Consider the following 17833-nt stretch of genomic DNA (forward strand, 5'->3'; position numbering starts at 1 on the left):
TCACCGATTCAATTTAACAGTCTGGTCTCCTATCCAAGTACTAACCAGGCCCGACCCTGCTTAGCTTCCAAGATCAGACGAGATCGGGCGGGTTCAGGGTGGTATGGCCGTAGATTCAATTTAACAGTCTGGGAAAGGAGTTTTGATTCTTTGTATCACAGAGGAACCGGCTAGCTGGACGTGGGGGAAGGTTGGAAAGGCACCCACTCTTGTTTTTATCTGGCTCAAAGGTGGATACCCATAGGGGGTCCAGAGACCTGAGGCCAGGTTCACTCCCGCTGGTTCATTTGCAAAATGAACAGTACGGCTGACAACACAGGGTGGGTTTCCTTCCTAATTTGCATCAGAGCCTGGAGACCAGACCCTCAAAAACCTTACCATCTCGGCAACGGCTGAAAGGTCTAGACTCTGTAGTTTGCCTGCCAGTTCATCCAGAAGGCGGGCCTGTTCCTCTTGTTTTTCCCTGAACTGGGATTCTCGTTCCAACAACAACTCTTCTACTCTGTCCCGAGTGAGAGTCGACTGGTCCACAGTGCTGTTGGAATCTGTGGTGGAGGCGTTCACCCTCTCCTCTGCCTCTAGAGACATCTGGAAATACTTGGTGATGCTATCCAAGGCGCCTAGGGCATCAAATGAAATGGCCCGCGGTTAAACCTCTCATCCTCGTGCCCGTAAGGGATGCCCGTATTTGGTGTCTTCCAGCCCTCAGTTTACTGTATGGTTTTGTTTTAAAACTCAAGGACCAAAATCTTTACGAAGACCTGGAACTTTCCTCTCCTGAGCAATGGCTACACTTTGTCCTATTAACAGCTATTTCTGGCCAAACATCTGGATGACAAGTCAATCATGCAGATGTCTGCATACAGGCAAACTTCCAGTTCTTTCTCAATAGCTAGTGGTGTCAGGCAGCCTGCAGATCACACGTCCAGATATATTTTAATCTTTTCTTAGTCATTTGACTATTTAGATCCACTCAAATGACTAGTATTACATATGTAAAACAGCATGGCATGTTTTGGCTTTAAGGACCTAGCCAGAAAAATAAATGATCGTGCGTACAATAGGATGGTCAGTGCTATCTAACACTGAAGAAACTGTTCCCTGAACAGGCAACATTCTTGAATATAAAAGAATTCGCTGAAGTACCAATTTAATTTCCTAACTATTCAGAAGAGCCCATTTCCAAGAAAAGCCAAGGAGGTTAAACCATTCACTGAAAGAAGCCTGGAAAGGGATGCCATTCTCACACACGATGACGGCTGCTCACTCCATTGGCGTCTCCCTTTGTCTGTGCCCCGGCTCCCACATTTGTAAATGGGGACTGTAATCCTTACTTGTGCCAGAGACTCAATGAGAAAAAGCTTTAAAATTACTAGAAAGCATTAACGTTTACTCTCAAAGTGCTGTAGTAAAAGGTTAGAGGGGGTTAAATCCTGTTGTCCAGGATTGCACATTGGCACAAAAAATGCTCACCCCGAATATCTGAGTTTTTGATAAATTCCAACTGCTCAGCAAGCTCTTTCACTGTGTTGTCTAGGCTTTCTGCTTCTGTCTGTAGAGAATCTAGTTCTCTGGCCGTACTGTTGCTTTGGGAAGCTGTGTCAGACAATTTCACTTCTACTTGAGCCATCTTGTCTGTAACATCTTTGGTTAATTTCCTGTAAAGAGAAGGGTAAGTTTCCGGAAGTAAAAGCAACCAAAGGGGAATTCTGAAGTCTCATTTTTTTTTTTTTTAACATTTTCTACAAATACTGTCCTCATTACTCTGTAACTTCAAACCAACTCAGTACTTTGTTAACTATTTACTTCCAAGTACTAGTTTTATTCTCTTCAACATTAGGAAGCTGTATCAAATCCACCAATTTTCCTTTCTTCGAAGACCTGGAAGAAAAGCCTAGAAGTGCCAATCAGCGGCGTTGTGGTGGATGCATCGGAAGAGGGATTCCGAACACCTGCTGTCTTCTGAGCAAAGGTCCAGAGCATGGAGTTCCTGCCCCGTATGTGGGCAGGCTCCAAACCCACACAACCCCAGAGCTCAAAAGACCTAACTGACGCCAGTGTAGAATTGTGCCTCCCAGCCACCTGCCAAAAAGGCTCTTCTCCAAACCTCAGGGATCCCCTTCAAGGTGAGACATGCAGAGAGGAAGCCCCACAGCCACCAGGAAGACAAAGAGCCATCCACATGAGCTCTCCGTACATTCCACCTGAGCAAGGTCCCATCAAAGAAGCCTCCTCGTCCACTGACAAGCAACCCTTTTATCTTCCGTAAGAAAGAAGGTAGTTATCTCCCAGAATGGACTTGGAAACACATTTAGCTTTCACAATATTTCATTTGGAATCTAAACCCAACTGCATTCTCTTCCGTTTGTCACATCTCCAAAGCTGTATCTGAGGCATCTATTTGGATATTACTTATATATACAGTGTGTGTGTGTACATAGATAATCACAAAGGACATAATGTTTGAGAAGACCTTAGCTCTGGGCTTTACTGGGTCACCTAATTGAATGTAACTGTCTCCTCAGGGAGGTAAGAGTCAGTATAAAACATGGGGAAGATGTACAAAGGCCAAAAGGCTGGGGGCCGTCAGAAAAATGCTATTTAAAGCAGAGATAAAAATCATGACCCGACTCAAAGGAAAAGTGCTTAAAAGGATTTGTAGGCTAAATTGCATTTTATAAACTCAACCTTCTTTTCCTGAGGCAATTATAATATAGTTTCTTTTCTCAGTGCTCTTTTATTCATGTGTTGGTTCTCAGCAGGTTTTCATTTCTTCCCAGGTCTCCTACAATGTTACAATTTTTAAAGGAATCGAATCTAACATTGTATATTTTTTAATAACAGCCACTTTGGATCCTAAGACCTGTGTCCTTGGATGTTGTGTTGACACAAGATTAATCAAATCAGTTTCCCTGAGCGATTACAATCTACCCAATTAGATGAATAGTGAGGGTAGAAACAGAGCCATTTCAGGAATGTAACCTCTCTTCTGGCAGGCTCTCAAAGGACACCCAGATTGTTTTGTTCTCCCTTAGGTGCAGGAGACTGAGGCCAAGAATCAGGTCCTAAGTGGCCTGCACTCGGACGACAGCCTTCTCAAGCTTGTCGCTACGTGTTAGGAGGCTGAGGGCACCACCGTCTCTTTAATGAGGTAAAATCCCTCACTGAATGCATTATCACCCTGCAGCAGACATTTCCGAACGTTCTGTGTCCCGGACACAAGACCTCCAGCCTGGAATCAAGGACCCGTTACTTGAAACCTAGGAGGTCTAGGAAGGACCCCCCACAAGGTGCCTAAGTGCATGTCTGCTGTTCCCTTGCTGCTGTTTACAGCGCAGAGGTGAAAAGTCCATCTGTCTTCTCAGGCTGATTCAAGTCCCATGACACAGAAAATCTTACTATGGTTCTGTCATAACTTACAGTCACCTCAGTGTACAAGGATTTAGCTACGAAAGAGTTCCCCTTGGGGCGCCTGGGGAGCTCAGCTGGTTGAGTGTCCAGCCAGCTCAGGTCATGATCTCACAGTTCGTGGGTTTGAGCCCTGCATCAGGCTCTGTGATAGATCAGAGCCTGGAGCCTGGTTCAGATTCTGTGTCTCCCTCTCTCTCTGCCCCTCCCCCGCTGGTATGCTGTTTCTCGCTCTCTCAAAAATAAACGAAAGAAAGAAAGAGAGAGAGAGAGAGAGAAAGAGAGAGAGAGAGAGAGAAAGAGAGAGAGAGAGAGAGAGAGAGAGAGAGAGAAAGAGAGAAAGAGAGAAAGAGAGAAAGAGAGAAAGAGAGAAAGAGAGAAAGAGAGAAAGAGAGAAAGAGAGAAAGAGAGAAAGAGAGAAAGAGAGAAAGAGAGAAAGAGAGAAAGAGAGAAAGAGAGAAAGAAAGAAAGAAAGAAAGAAAGAAAGAAAGAAAGAAAGAAAGAATGAATTCCCCTGTTTGGGGGGCCCGTTGTGGAAGAGTAGTTGCAATGTCTGGGAGCAGGAAACATGCAGAAAAACGATCCCCCAGAAGTTCAGCACGATTCAGTTCTCTCTGCTCTCACTGGCAAAATCAACACTATGCAGAGAGCGTTACCCAGAGACGGGCTAAGAAGAGAATTTTTCACTGTAGAGAATTTGTTACAATTAAATGAAGGAAGCACTGCCCTAGTGAAGCTGCGGAGATCGCTTGGGAATCGGGGTAACCCATCTCCCCGGGAGGAGAAAACCTCCCCTTGTATGCATTGTGCGTTTGGCAATGCCACGGTCACTTCACAGATCAGTCTTCTGCTGCAAGGTACAGACAAGGTACTGTCCTCCCCTGGTCCACAGGAGAGGAGAGAGACGCAGGCGTAAGTGAGTCATGCAAGTTCTCAAGCCAGCGAGCAAGCAAACCACGGTTCCGTTACGGATCCTTGGTTTCCGAACTCAAAGCTCCTGCCATTCTACTCCCTTGGAGCGCTGGCTACAAAGGGGGGCAGTGGCTCTAACACGCTTTGTCAACGTTCACTCGCCCCATGCCCGGAGTAAAGGCTGCCGGGAAGCCAGTGCCCAGCATCTGTTTTCACTCACGGGACTAACCACACCTTCCAATGGAGGCACCCAGCGGGCATGTCTGCCCTTTATTCCCCAAGTGGAAACACTACCGTGGGCGCCTTCTCTGGCTCAGGAACTACTTACTCTGCTTCCTCAAAGAGATCCCCGATGTTCTTCAGCGGCTCCGTGGCTGGGCTCTGGGCCAGGATGTCTCTGATCTCATTGACTTTCTTCTCCACCGAGTCCACAGTCTCCCGGTAAGGCCCAATCACGCCGCTGATCTTCAGGGCCTTGGCTTTCTCCAGGAACTTCTGGGTCCGATTGGTCAACTCGGCGACGATCACATCCCACACGGCAAAGCACTGGTGGCAGGGAGTGCAGTCGGGGAAGACCCCCGAGTACCCGCGTGTGCATTTGTCACAGCGCGGGCCCTCGACACCCTCCACGCAGACGCACCGGCCGGTGGACTGGTCACACTGTGGTGTCTCGATGCCCCTGGGGTCACAGTCACAGGCTGGGAGGGAAAGAGCAGTGCTGTATGATCCCCTAGATCATGAACCTCAGCGACAAGACCTGGCATTCAGAATCCTCAGTCATGTTACAACGGGAGGGCGTCAACCGGGCGGTTTACCAACGGCTCTGGTGGAGACTAGACCAGCCTCCTGGAGCACGTGTTACCCTGACACCCGCTAACCCCTTTACAGCGACAGTATTGATTTTTCTCCAGTCGACACTCATGGTACCCAGCAGCGCAGAAATGGTTTACGTGCCCGTCACCGAACTCTCACGATAACCCGACGGGACGGGGGACCTGCCCCAAGTCTCACACCAAGGAAACGGCCGGGCCCGGATTCCAGTTGAGCACATTACAACTCCCGTCCGCTCTTAACCTCTGGCCTGCCTCTGCCTCCCTCTTACTCTGACTCCCCCCCCACCCCCCACCCCGGATGCCAGCAGCACAGGCAATTCCGGTGGCCTCCTGACGACATGAACACCTGCTAACACACCTCGCCCTACCTGGTCACAGAACTGGTGACTACGCGATGAAATGCAATGAACCTGATAACGAGAAAACTCAATTGAGAAAAAAGTCCTAGGAATCCTAAGTATCTAGTTTAAAGGCTTTCCACTAAGTGTAACGTGTGGATATCTGCCGCTGTGACGACCAGCCCGCCCCAGCACTGAGACCGCAGGCTCATGAAAAGTCAGAAGGGACCTGGGAACCAGTCAGCCCCAACTGCTCACTGGCCCAGCAGGGCTGGCATCTCAGCCAGAACCAAATGGGAAAGGGTAACTAACGTTGGCAGTCTTGGCTAATGGAGCTTGGCCGACATTACTTATCACGGTGCGTGTGCTACTGACCCTGGCTTAGAGCCCCAAATCTCAGGGGGCCAACTTATTTCTGTATCAACACCTGATGCTAGCAGTATTTGTATACTGTCTAAAAAAACACAAGGCCTGTACAAACATCTCTGGCCTTAAATCCTTTCTGGGAAAAGGTAAGGGAGTAAGAAAAAAAGAAAAAAAAAACACCCCCCAAAAGTCCCCCAAAACAAATCTATTATTTCCCTAAATAGACTGAAGACTCCAAGAGCAGGAGTACATCTTAAATTTTTTTTTTCTTTTAACAATTTTTTTTTAATGTTTATTTTATTTTTGAGAGAGAGTGAGTGGGGAAGGGGCAGAGAGAGAGAGGGAGACACAGAATCCAAAGCAGGCTCCAGGCTCTGAGCTGTCAGCACAGAGCCTGATGCGGGACTTGAACCCACGAACCGTGAGATCATGACCTGAGCCAAAGTCAGACGCTTAACCCACTGAGCCACCCAGGTGCCCCCAATTTTTTTTCATGTTTATTTTTGAGAGAGACCAAGCACGAGTGGGGGAGGAGCAGAGAGAAAGGGAGACACAGAATCCGAAGCAGGCTCCAGGCTCCGAGCTGTCAACACCGAGCCCGATGTGGGGCTCAAACTCACAGACCACAAGATCATGACCTGAACCAAAGTCGGACGCTTAACCGACTGAGCCACCCCGGCGCCCAAGGCAGGAGTACATCTTAGACCATTTTTTCCATCCTCTGCACCAAGCCCAGGATTAACCTACAACTGGAGTTCAACAGTCTCTGCCAACCGAGGCTCTAACCTCATTTTCCGTACAGGCACGCAAGGGACATTTACACCCCCACCCCCACGAAAACAAAATCATCCTACTAAAAATGCCAATGTCAACTGTGGCAAAACACAACACATTCATACTCTCAGATACTGTTATCTATTTGTGTCCGTAGCTGCAATTGGTCCCTGCAAGGCTTTCTCATCAAACATCGTCCACAACCAGTTTCACGGATGGTCCTGAGATTTGCTCACTGACCTCCATGCTCTAAACCCAGAGAGATGCGTTTGTGGCCCATTTTTCTGATCCCCACCCCCCGCCCTACCTTCTGCCTTTTATCATCATTTATCTTTCATGGCCTTTGTTGGCCAACGCCACTCCACGTCCTCGAGCGGCAAGCCTGAGCAGTGCAGCAGTCAGCATGCCTGGCTGCGAGTCCTGCCTTCTCCACACCACAGCTATGCAACTCCGGGTGCTGAGGAAATGGAGTCACGGCCTCCACATGGGTATGATGGATCCCACCTACCACACAGGATCGCTTTCAGGATTTCATTAACAGCTTAATTCCAAAGCGCTTAGAGGAATATCTAGTTCATTGCAAGCACTCAAACATTTTTATCATCATCACTTTCTGTGTTCCGTGCAAGTGTCTGGGCGTTTCCTGCCCAGAGGGTTGCCTGACCGCATTTCCACTGCGGGCAGGGGAGGAAAGGAAAACCTGTCACGGCCTTGTGTTTATCTTTGTATATTTGCCAATAACATGAGTTTTTCAAAGATTTAAACTATGGAATATTCTAGTCCTCAACCTTTGGGATTTAAAACATAGCATTCCATTAGTGCCTTGGGTTCTCAAAACTAAACTTTCTTTTTTTTTCATTAAGTATATTGTTTCTTTCCAGGCATTTCAGGCATGTTTCATTTTTCCTGTTTTCTTCGGGGGAACATGCCCATGAGTCAGGGAGCAGCCTGAATGAGCTATGAATAACTTTACATGTGTTCCCTACACCATTATTTCCAGGAGATGTTCCCGGAGAGAAGGGTTCCATGATCAGTAAATTCAGGAAAAATCATCCTGTTGAAGATTCCAAACAAACAGCAGCATATTGAAGATTCAGAGTAATCCTACAGGAGAAGTCTTGTTTCATGTTTTTACCCAGTTGTATCCCAAACACATTTGACCATCGAATCTTCTAGTGGAATACCAGGTGATACCCCAGAGAAACAACAGGGAAGGTGTGGGAAACCACAGTCTTCACCAGTTTCGGAGATCAGAAGAATGGAAAGAAACTGAATAATGAAGAGTTTACATTCTTTAAGTTTTAGGAATGGATTTCCATGTCATTTTGGTAAAATTCAGCCATCTTTCAGAAAGCTGAAAGTTACATGGGTCATCTAAGTCCTAGCCTGTCAAACTTGGCTGTACATCAGAATCACCTGGAGGGTTCACAAAAATGCAGACTGCTCCCCCAACTCCCCAGACCCAGATTCAGAATCAGTGGGTCTGGGATGGGACCTGAGAATTTGTGTTTTTAATGGATGTCAGGTGCTGCTGACACTGAGGGTCACTGGATCCCATTTTGAGGAGGACGGATGGTGTTACTTTGCTACCTGTTCTAGCTTTCTTTTTGTATGTGAATGTGTGCTTGTAGGGGTGAGAGGAAGACAGAGGGAGGGAGGGAGAAGAAAGAGAGAGAGAGAGAGAGGGGGTGGGGGGTGGGTGGTGACAAAGGGGGAGAGAATGGGGAAGGGAGGGGCAGGGAGGAAGGAGGCGGGAGAGAGCAAGAGCGTGTGTGTGTGGTGTGTGTGTGTGTGTGTGTGTGTGTGTGTGTGTGTGTGTGTTCATCCTTCAAAGGGCGGAGCCGGGGCAGAGTCATGACCTTGGAAGCTGACGGATGTAGGCTGATGCACAAACCTAGCGACCTGTGTAAGAAGAGGAATACATGACACCATCTGTAAAAATGGGATTGCTCCTGCCCCGCTCATCCCAATGGGCGGACCCATGGGGGCCCTAGGTGGCCCAGTAGACCTGTGCCTGCTTGGTCATCTCTCCCAGGCGTGGGACACCTGAGGCAGATGGCGCTTATGCTTTCACTTTGCTTCGAAAATTCCTTCTTTCCCATAGATAGTGCAAAGGCACACCTTCATTCAGTCCTAAAGAGGTTTTTACTGGTTTCATGCTTGGGGCAAGGGATGGGTGCACATGTTGCATTTATTTTTTAATGTCTCTAATAATTTTTTATTTACTTCAGTGGTAAAGGCACTTCTTGCTCTCATTCTGTCGTGGGCATCTTTGAGGGACAGACCCTGGCCCCAAACTGTAGGATTTAAAACACAAGTGCAGGGGTGCTTGGGTGGCTCAGCTGGTGAAGCGTCAGACTTCGGCTCAGGCCACGATCTCACGGCTCGTGAGCTAGAGCCCTGTGTCGGGCTCTGTGCTGACACCTCGGAGCCTGGAGCCTGCTTCTGATGCTATGTCTCCCTCTCTCTCTGCCCCTCCCCCTCTCGCGCTTTGTCTCCCTCTCAAAAATAAACAAACGTTAAAAAAAAATTAAATAAAAATAAATAAATAAAAGGCAAGTGCAGGGGTGCCTGGGTGGCTCAGTCAGTTACACATCTGACTCTTGATCTTAGCTTGGGTCTTGATCTCAGGGTTGTGGGTTCAAGCCCCCTAGCAATGAGGGCACCATGCCCAGCGTGCAGCCTACTTAAAAAAAAAAATAAAGTCAAATAAAATAAAAATAAAAGGCAAATGCACTCCCCTGAGGGCTTTTCTCTTTCTCTGGGGATAGGGCCATAGTCCAGGCCAGCCCTCTAAGGAGTGGAATGACAGGACCAGTTTAGCTGAACTGACCAATATTCCTTTCCTCTGATTGGAAAGAGTCAAATTTCACAGATGGAGTTCACAGACTGCAGTTTCATTACTGAGAACTTCAACCCCGGAAAGGCACCCGAAGACTACATGCATCAGGTTTTCATTTCAAACCGAAGCAGGGAAACCACTAAGCTCCTGTGGACATGTGCTTCCCTCCCTGACTCCTGGGGACGCCTGCGAGGCAAGCACTTACAAGACCCACATTTACAACCTCGTAAAAGGACCTACCCTAAGAGCACGTCCCGCTGAAGCAGCAAGGTTGGTTCTCACCTGTCCACTGACAACTTCACGGACACCAAAATTGCGAAGGAGACCCTCCAATCCTGGCTCACATTTGCTGGGGTCTAAGACTCCCACACTAACCAGGCAGGCGATCTCTGACGAGGGCCAAGGATTGTGTCCTCTCTTCAGAGGAAGGGCTCGGGGCCCAGGTGGACCTATAGCTCAGCACTGCTCTAACAAATGGGATTCTCTGGCAGAGGACCAAAAACTTTCTCTTGGAAAGAAGAAAGTGGTTAGCAGAAGTTGTGGCCTCACCTTTAAGGTGAACAAATCACGGAGATGAAGACTAGCATTTTAAAAACAAGATGGGGGGGGCGCCTGGGTGGCTCAGTCGGTTAAGCATCCGACTTCGGCTCAGGTCATGATCTCACGGTCCATGAGTTCGAGCCCCGCGTTGGGCTCTGTGCTGACAGCTCAGAGCCTGGAGCCTGTTTCGGATTCTGTGTCTCCCTCTCTCTCTGCCCCTCCCCTGTTCATGCTCTGTCTCTCTCTGTCTCAAAAATAAATAAACGTTAAAAAAAAATTAAAACAAAAAACAAAAAACGAGATGGTCATCAGGGTGCCTGGGTGGCTCAGGCAGTTGAGGGTCCGACTCCTGGTTTTGGCTCAGGTCATGATCTCACAGTTTGTGAGTTCAAGTCCCGAGCTGGGCTCTGTGCTGACAATGTAGCACCTGTTTGGGATTCTCTGTCTCCCTCTCTGCCCCTCCCGTGCCTGCTCTCTCTCTCTCAAATAAATAAACATTAAAAATAAAATAAAAACGAGACTGTCATCAATTTTGATGAGCCATAAGAATTCCACCTTCCTCTGTAAATACATTCTCAGTTATGTGGTCAGTAGGTCTCCTCTGTTTTTCCCAAGTTTTCTCCTCATTTAAAAATGTGATCTCTAAGAGATAGGTAAATGACCTATAATGCACCCATTTTATAGATCCTGAGGTCTGGAGGAACACACTGGCAGGTCAATGTCAGAACAAGAAACCTCAGCCTCTTTATCAGTAGGTATAACTTCCTTCTCCAGGGCCCTCCAGCAACTGAGCAAAGTCTGTCCCCAGTGGCCTAGCGTTCAAGGCTTTCACAGTCTGGTAAAACCGAATCTCCCCATGGGTCCCCATGGATGGTTTCCTGAGGGCACCCCCGCCCCCCACAGCCTTGCTGCTACATTCTTGTCCTTGAACCAGGACATGAACTCCTCTCTCTAAATATCTTTCATCAGGAATCACAGGCCCAGGCAAAGAACAGGGACACTGGGTCACATGGACCTGACTTCAGAGCCCAGATCTGCCCTCACCTGTGCTTTGTCTCTGGGCAAGTCACTTAACCTCTCTGCACCTAAGATTTCTCAGCTGTGAAGTGGAGGTTACATGTGTCCTCACAGATTCTCTGCTGTCAGGATAGAACCAAGAGCAGGCACAGAATGTCCCCACAAGCACTCCGCACACCTCAGATTCTCTGTGGATGGCCACCAGCGCGAACCTTCTCCCCGGCCCCTTGCTGAAGGGCTCCAGATCCTGCGGCTCTTGCCTCCTCTGACAGGTGGAAAGGTCCGTACCGCTTTCCTCCTACCTCTTGCATCAGGTTACTCTACGTGCGCCATTTCCTCAGGCGGCCTGCCAAGCGCCTGGCGCTTCTCTGCTGCATCCACTCCCCACTCATGCTCAGTACTGTGTTCATATCCAGCCTTCTTCCTAAAACTTAAATCTGCCTTGGGACACACAAAGTGCGACATCCCGGGGTGCCCGGGGGCTCAGTCGGTTGAGCGTCCGACTTGGGCTCAGATCATCATCTCGCAGTTCATGAGTTCGAGCCCCACACTGGGCTTGCTGCCGTCAGCACAGAGCCTGCTTCAGATCCCGTCCCCCTCTCTGCGCCTCCCCACTTGCGCTTTCTCAAAAATAATCAGTAAAAAAAAAAAAAAAAAAAAAAAAAAGCAAAGAAAATGCTCTATCCTAAATTCAGGCAACGGGGTTATTTTCTTCTGTCTCGCACCCTGCCTCAAAGTAACACGGGGCTCCAGGATTTGCTATAATGCCGAAAGGTTTGCTGATTCTTTACCCAGGAACTTCCATTTCACCACAAGGGACATCTAAACATTTTAGTCTCTTAAATGTGATTTTTGCTTTAAATTCTCCGCCTCCTTGGCCCCACCTGTTTTTCGGTCTTGCTAACATAACTTCGGTTTGGGGATGAAAATTGGGCAATAGCGACTTTACCTGCAGAAAGGAGCTGGCTGGCTGGTCAAAGGGTTGGCAGGCTTTCTGTCTCAAGGCCCGGATAGTAAATATTTAGGCTTTGCAGGCCGTATGGTCTCTGTCACGACTACGCAACTCTGGCTCTGTAGCACGAAGGCGGCCGCAGACGGTACATAAACAATCGCACCCAGGCAGGGGGCTGGGTTTGCTGACTGAGCCCTGGTTCGCCCGCCTGTGGGCTGGCCCACCCTCCAGGAGACACAGGCTGTGCTGAGGATCATGGAAGACGAGGCTTCCCTCTACTAACAAGAGTATTTGTGGTTCTCTAAAGAACCAAATTAAGTCTGATTTCCCAAGTCACACAGCAAATAAAGTACAAGGTGGGTAACTAAGTGAATCCCAGCCCAAGAGCACAAGTGTTCTAAAAACTCATGCCTGAGCAAAGGAATGCACTTAATTTTTCTATTAAAGACACCTTGAAATGAGAAGCAAGCATGATGGGAACATGGCCACTACCCAGAACCTCTCACCTATGCCGCACATTTCCAATTTGCGCTGGTTTAAGAGACACTGGCCTTTTCCAACAGCTAGAAGCCCTCCCTTCGTGATCTATGAATCAACAGAATGATTCCACATGTGACCCTTTGACTCCTGAGGGGGCACAATGTGGCGCTCCAAGCTGAGGTTTTCTCCGGCACATTCACTGGTGGGTGGACGAGATTCTCTCCGTCCCCAGCACAGTGGTGGGCTTGTTCAGACTCGGACGACTGGCCAAGAGCCCCAGCCCGCCTGGACAATAGGAACATTCAACAAGTTATAAGTTTGAGGCTCAACTCATTTGTCTTTTACACAACCACATTTTTTTCCATAAGGGGAAAACTTAGCTATGACCTGGGTCTTCCTATAAGCATGCTGTTTACAAAGTGGCACCAGAAAGTCAAAATGTGTGCCCTGCTCCAACCGAAAGATTTGAAATTGAAGACTCTTTGGCAGTTAATTAGCTAATTTGAGAAAAGCGGTCACATTTTTTTCCCCCCACGGGTCCATCTAATTTCAGCCGATACCTATTCCTGTCCCTACTCATTGTTGGACCCCGTCCCTTCTAGAACTTGTCCACCCCCTATTTCTATTTGTGAGGATAGTCTAGTCCATCCAAAGCCCAAACTCCAGGTGCTGCTAAATTTTTGCCCCTGTCTCATCCAATCACACTAGTCCTGCCGCACTGCCATCTTGGACACATGAGGCCCTGTGATGCGGTGACCAGCCCCCTCCCCGCCCCCAGCCACTGTTAAGTAACGTCTTTCTTTCTCTCTCTGGAAGCTTTGCAGATTAGGAGCTGTTTGGGTCCCAACATTTTCGAGATTGACCTCTCTGCTGGATAAAGCAAAGTAACTAGTGGCTGCAGATGTCATGGACTTCACTCTTTGCAAAATTTCTAAAACAGGATCTAACTTTTGACCTGAATAAGGGAACACTGTTCCTATGAGCCACGATTCCCCTGGCAGATGGAGAGCTAAAAGTTTGAAGATGAAAGGGTGAGGGGTAGCGTTCTGCGCACCAAGTGAACAATTCCCTGATTGACTCTAGCTCCGGGTAATGGGCTTTTCGTGGGCACGAAGCTTAGACAGAGCCAAAGGTCAGCAAGCTTCGGCGGCCAGCGCTATTTTGCCCACGACACACGCCGGGAGAATCAGGCTCTAAGCCATGATAAAACCATTACTTGGAGAAATTCAAGCCCTGGGGGCATTACGAGATTGAGGGATCTGAGAGAAGAGTGATTATGGCCCTGGAGAAACTGTATTTTAAACAGGATGTCACTTGAGGGAGACAACCTAGAGCAAGTAGCTCACTGAATGTCACGGACCTTCTAAAGGCAGTGCGAAAATCAGATCCCATGAGGAACCGACATCTGGACTGAAGAACGATGCGTGGAGAAGCCCTTGTCCATCCACACTGCAAGGATCATCTCTTCTGCGGAACAGACCTTAACCTATGATGCTGGTACAAACCCTTCTGACCAAGCCTCGGTTGAAAAACAAATCATCTGATATTTGTTCGGGTTGGTTCTCCCCCCTCGTTAAGGAACAGATGGGCAGACTCTGAAGGAACACTTAGTATCTCGGTTCTGACCTTGGAAAGGAGATACTCAGGGAACCGCTAACTTGAACATCTGTATCATTTCTTGTGATAGTTGCATCCAAAAAACAAAAAGGTCACTTTTTATTTAGAGTCCGATAGGGACCTAGAATTTCAGACGTGTAACGAGGAAAACATATCCAAGACCAGTGAAGAAACTACAGAGATAGTCTCCATACTTGTAAGTGTGGAACATGGGGAAGAAAACCCAAGTAGGAAAGAAAAAACAGGAAAACAGAATAGAAACAGTCCATTAAAATCCTTTCCACAAATGCTCTCCCTTTAAGACCTGAAAACATTTGAAAATATCTGGCAGGTCCAAACCGAAATTGCAACAGCATGAAAATTGAGCAACCCTTACGATTCACATGATTTCAACAAGTTTTTGTTCTCAAGAAAATGTCAAGTCTTCCCTCGTACTCAGTTTTATCATAAGCCTACATGAAAATCTGGCTTTTGTTCACACGTAACAGACCTAGAGTGCCTGTCACCTATTCTTTTGTTGTGCGTAAAGATGTGAGGACGTTGCCCTCTGCTTCCCACTGGTGGGGACATCACACGGGGGCACACGCACCGATGGCTTTCGCTGTCAGCAGAGTGCACTTGACGCATTGGAATTGGACGAATTTACCAGAGCAGGCATTTAACTCCGTGTGTGCTGGTAAGGAAGCTGGCCATAGATACTGTTCAGAGGGGGGGAAAGTCAGTCTGCGGAAATACATGGTTAATATGAGCCCGTTTTGGTTAAAAGCATCTAAAAAAAGCCATTCTGTGTGTCTTCATAGCGTGTACACGGCTTTGTGCAGAGACAAAGGTTACCCCCTGGGGAATGCAGGCCTGCTTTTACTACCTACGCTCTCAATAGGGCTACGTTCGTTAGATTTTTATTTTTATTCTTATTTTTTGAAATAGTCATTTATTTTTGGGGAGAGGGCAAGTGGGGGAGAGGAGGCAGAGGGGGATCTGAAGCGGGGTCTGTGCTGACAGGCTGAAAGCAACAAGCCTGACGCGAGGCTCGAACTCACGAACCCTGAGATCGTGACCCGAGCCGACGTCGGACGCTCAACCGACTGAGCCACCCAGGCGCCCCAGTCATTTCTCAAACAACGAGCGCGAGTTTCTTTTGTAATGAAGCACAGCAATAAATGCACTGGTATTCCGCTTTAGAGTTGACAAAAAGCTCGGGGAGACACCTGTCTGCTCCCTCCACCCTGATCCAACGCCAACCGAGAATGCCCGCGGCCTCACCTCGGCACTCCACGTTGGGGTCTCCCCAGAAGAGCTCCTGGCACTCGCTGCAGGTGCGGCCTCCGAACCCAGGCATGCACTGGCACTGCCCCGTGAACTGCGGCCAGAAAACACACCTCGGTCACAAGGGCTGACGGGTGGGAGGCAGCGTGTGTTTTCTTCTTCGGCTGCCGGTTAGGGCAGGTGGGACTGGACTGTTAGCCTGAAAAGACCCCTACATCCTGACGGGAGAAGCAAATCTCACTTCTCTCCTGGGTGCTCGGGCCCCCATGCCAGCGTCTCCTCCCTGCTGTTCTGTACCACGGGCTGGAAAGGCCCAGAGCACATTAGGCTTTATTTACAGGTTTCTTCACAAACCGCTAAAGACCTAGGCCACCCTGAGAGAGTCACCTGCCGCGGGGAGCCCTTCATTCTCAGGGTGCGTCAGGAAACAACAGCACCTTTTGCAGTGCTGGAAATGGCCGCTGGCTTCCTTTCAGGCTGGACAGCTAAGAAAAGGGTCTGATTCAGCAGCCTGGTATGGAGGAGATACAGCACACCCTTGTCCGTGCTCATGGGGGTCCACACCACAGCAGGGGCCCTGGACTGAAAGGTCATCCCCGACGAGCCATCAAGTGAGAGCTGATATTCAGTCTGCGCTGTGTTTGCCAAGCCGTGTGCTCCGAGGTGAGGCTGCGAGCGTGAGGAGGGGGTGCCCTTCTCTAACTGGGGCCAAGCCACCCGACGGGCAGGACTCCTACAGATGAGACCCTTTCCTTCTGCCATGACAGCCTCACCCCCGGCCACAGCGCCTCACCTCATTGCACGACGGCCCAAAGGAATGAGCGGGATCACAGCTGCACGGGTCACACCCGGTCCCGCTGGCCAGCTGCCAGGTGTTGGGCGCACAGCGGTCACAGTTCTGCCCGACCACATTAGGAAGACACGAGCACTGACCGGTGGTTTTGTCACACTGGCAGTCAGAGCCGTTGCAGTGGTCCTGCACGGTGCCCAGGTAATTGCAGACACATTCTGTAAAGGAACAGCGGGATCGGATTTACTCACATGCATCAAGTTCCTAGAATTCACAACACACCCAATGCGATGCAAAAGTTCGCTACCTTCTCATGGCTAAGATTTTCCCTCTCCAGATTTTGGCCTGGAGATGCAAACAAGTAAGGAAAGGAATGGAGGGATTAAAAACAAAAAACAAAACCAAAAAAAAACCCCCAAAACACTAAAAGTGCTGTTCTTTCGCAGTTCTTATGACGCAGACCTTTCCGACATATCCCAGGTGAATGGGCAGCATGACACATTTTGCCTAACAGCATTTCTGAAATACTCACACTTAACAAGCTGCTGGCAAATCATTTGAAAATTGAGGATTTAACTGGAAATAACAAAAAGTCTGCTGTGGGACTTGAGATATCTAGTGATTTCAAATTCTTGGCAGGGAGCAGCGGTAATGAACGTTGTCAGACAAAGCAGGTAGAAGCCCTCTACTAAGCTGGTGGGGGAATCCAGTCCCGGTGGCCCTCGACCTTCCACGCATGGTGGCGTCTACACTATGGGGCCCCGGGCTGTGCAGCAGCAGCAGAGGAAGAAATGCTGGCTGATTCCTGATAAGAGAGGAAGGAGATGTTCGGGAGACACTTCAGAGATGTCCCTTCCTTCCCCTTAAGCGGGAAGGCTCTCCCCATCAATGACACGAGGAAAGGTACGGACCCCAGTAGGTATTTAGGACCTAGGAGCCCCAGCCCATCGGCAAGTTCACGGGCAGAACATAAAATCAATACACTCTACTGGGTGGCACTTATCGTGGTGACACAGCTACACAGTTTTCTTTTCGGTTCCCTCCCTCAGGCACTGAGTTACATCTTGGGACTTCAGTCTTGCCAGAAAATGAGGATGTTATAAAAAAAAAAAAAAAAGTCAGTCTCATCTTTCTTTTGTCAGAGGAAAAACTCTAAAAGGGTTTTCCCAAACGAAACAAACACCTCAAGATGTCATTATCTCCCGATGATGAAGAAGAAGGCAGAAGTCCTTCTAAGCGGGCAAGATGAATCCGTATCTTACTTCGACAGTCCTGGCGGAGCGCATCCCCATAGTACCCGAGTCGGCAGAGCTGGCACTGGTCCCCTTCCGTGTGGTACAGGCACTTAAGGCACCTTCCAGTCTTCCTGTCACAGGCTTCCGGGTCTGTCGTGTCAATGTTGCCGTGACACTCGCAAGGCTGACAGGAGCCCCCCACGTCCGAGGGATTGCCAAAGAAGCCTGAGGCACAGTCGTCACATCTGGAGCCTGGTGACCAAGCACAACCCCTTCAGCTTGCTGACTGAAAAGTCCAGCCACCCCCCACCCCGCCGACATTCCTGCACCCCCCCCCCCAGGCAGTGCTGTGTTCCTCCCAGAGCCCGGGATGACCCCGTCTTTAGGACGGACAAGATGCCAGGGGCAAGAAGAATTTTGTAGTCCGCAACATGGCGGCACCCTGGCTCAGAGGCCACAGCGG

The 17833-nt window shown here is 49.0% G+C and overlaps 1 protein-coding gene across 2 annotated transcripts in view; it reads right to left on the reverse strand.

Annotated features, from left to right (window-relative positions):
- The window catches only part of LAMB1 (laminin subunit beta 1), a 74116-nt gene that overhangs the window by 10786 nt on the left and 45497 nt on the right, over positions 1–17833 (reverse strand). For both annotated transcript variants that reach the window (XR_008296908.1, XM_027071664.2), the window contains exons 21-26: positions 17398–17622; positions 16139–16353; positions 15343–15439; positions 4649–5018; positions 1474–1658; positions 379–620 (exon numbers count right to left, since the gene is read on the reverse strand). Coding sequence is in view for 1 of the 2 variants with exons in the window: in XM_027071664.2 (XP_026927465.2) it covers positions 379–620; positions 1474–1658; positions 4649–5018; positions 15343–15439; positions 16139–16353; positions 17398–17622 (1334 nt within the window). In the remaining variant the exon portion in view is untranslated. The remainder of the gene's footprint in view (positions 1–378; positions 621–1473; positions 1659–4648; positions 5019–15342; positions 15440–16138; positions 16354–17397; positions 17623–17833) is intronic.

This window comes from Acinonyx jubatus, chromosome A2 (genome assembly GCF_027475565.1).
Source record: "Acinonyx jubatus isolate Ajub_Pintada_27869175 chromosome A2, VMU_Ajub_asm_v1.0, whole genome shotgun sequence".
Classification (NCBI taxonomy): domain Eukaryota; kingdom Metazoa; phylum Chordata; class Mammalia; order Carnivora; family Felidae; genus Acinonyx; species Acinonyx jubatus.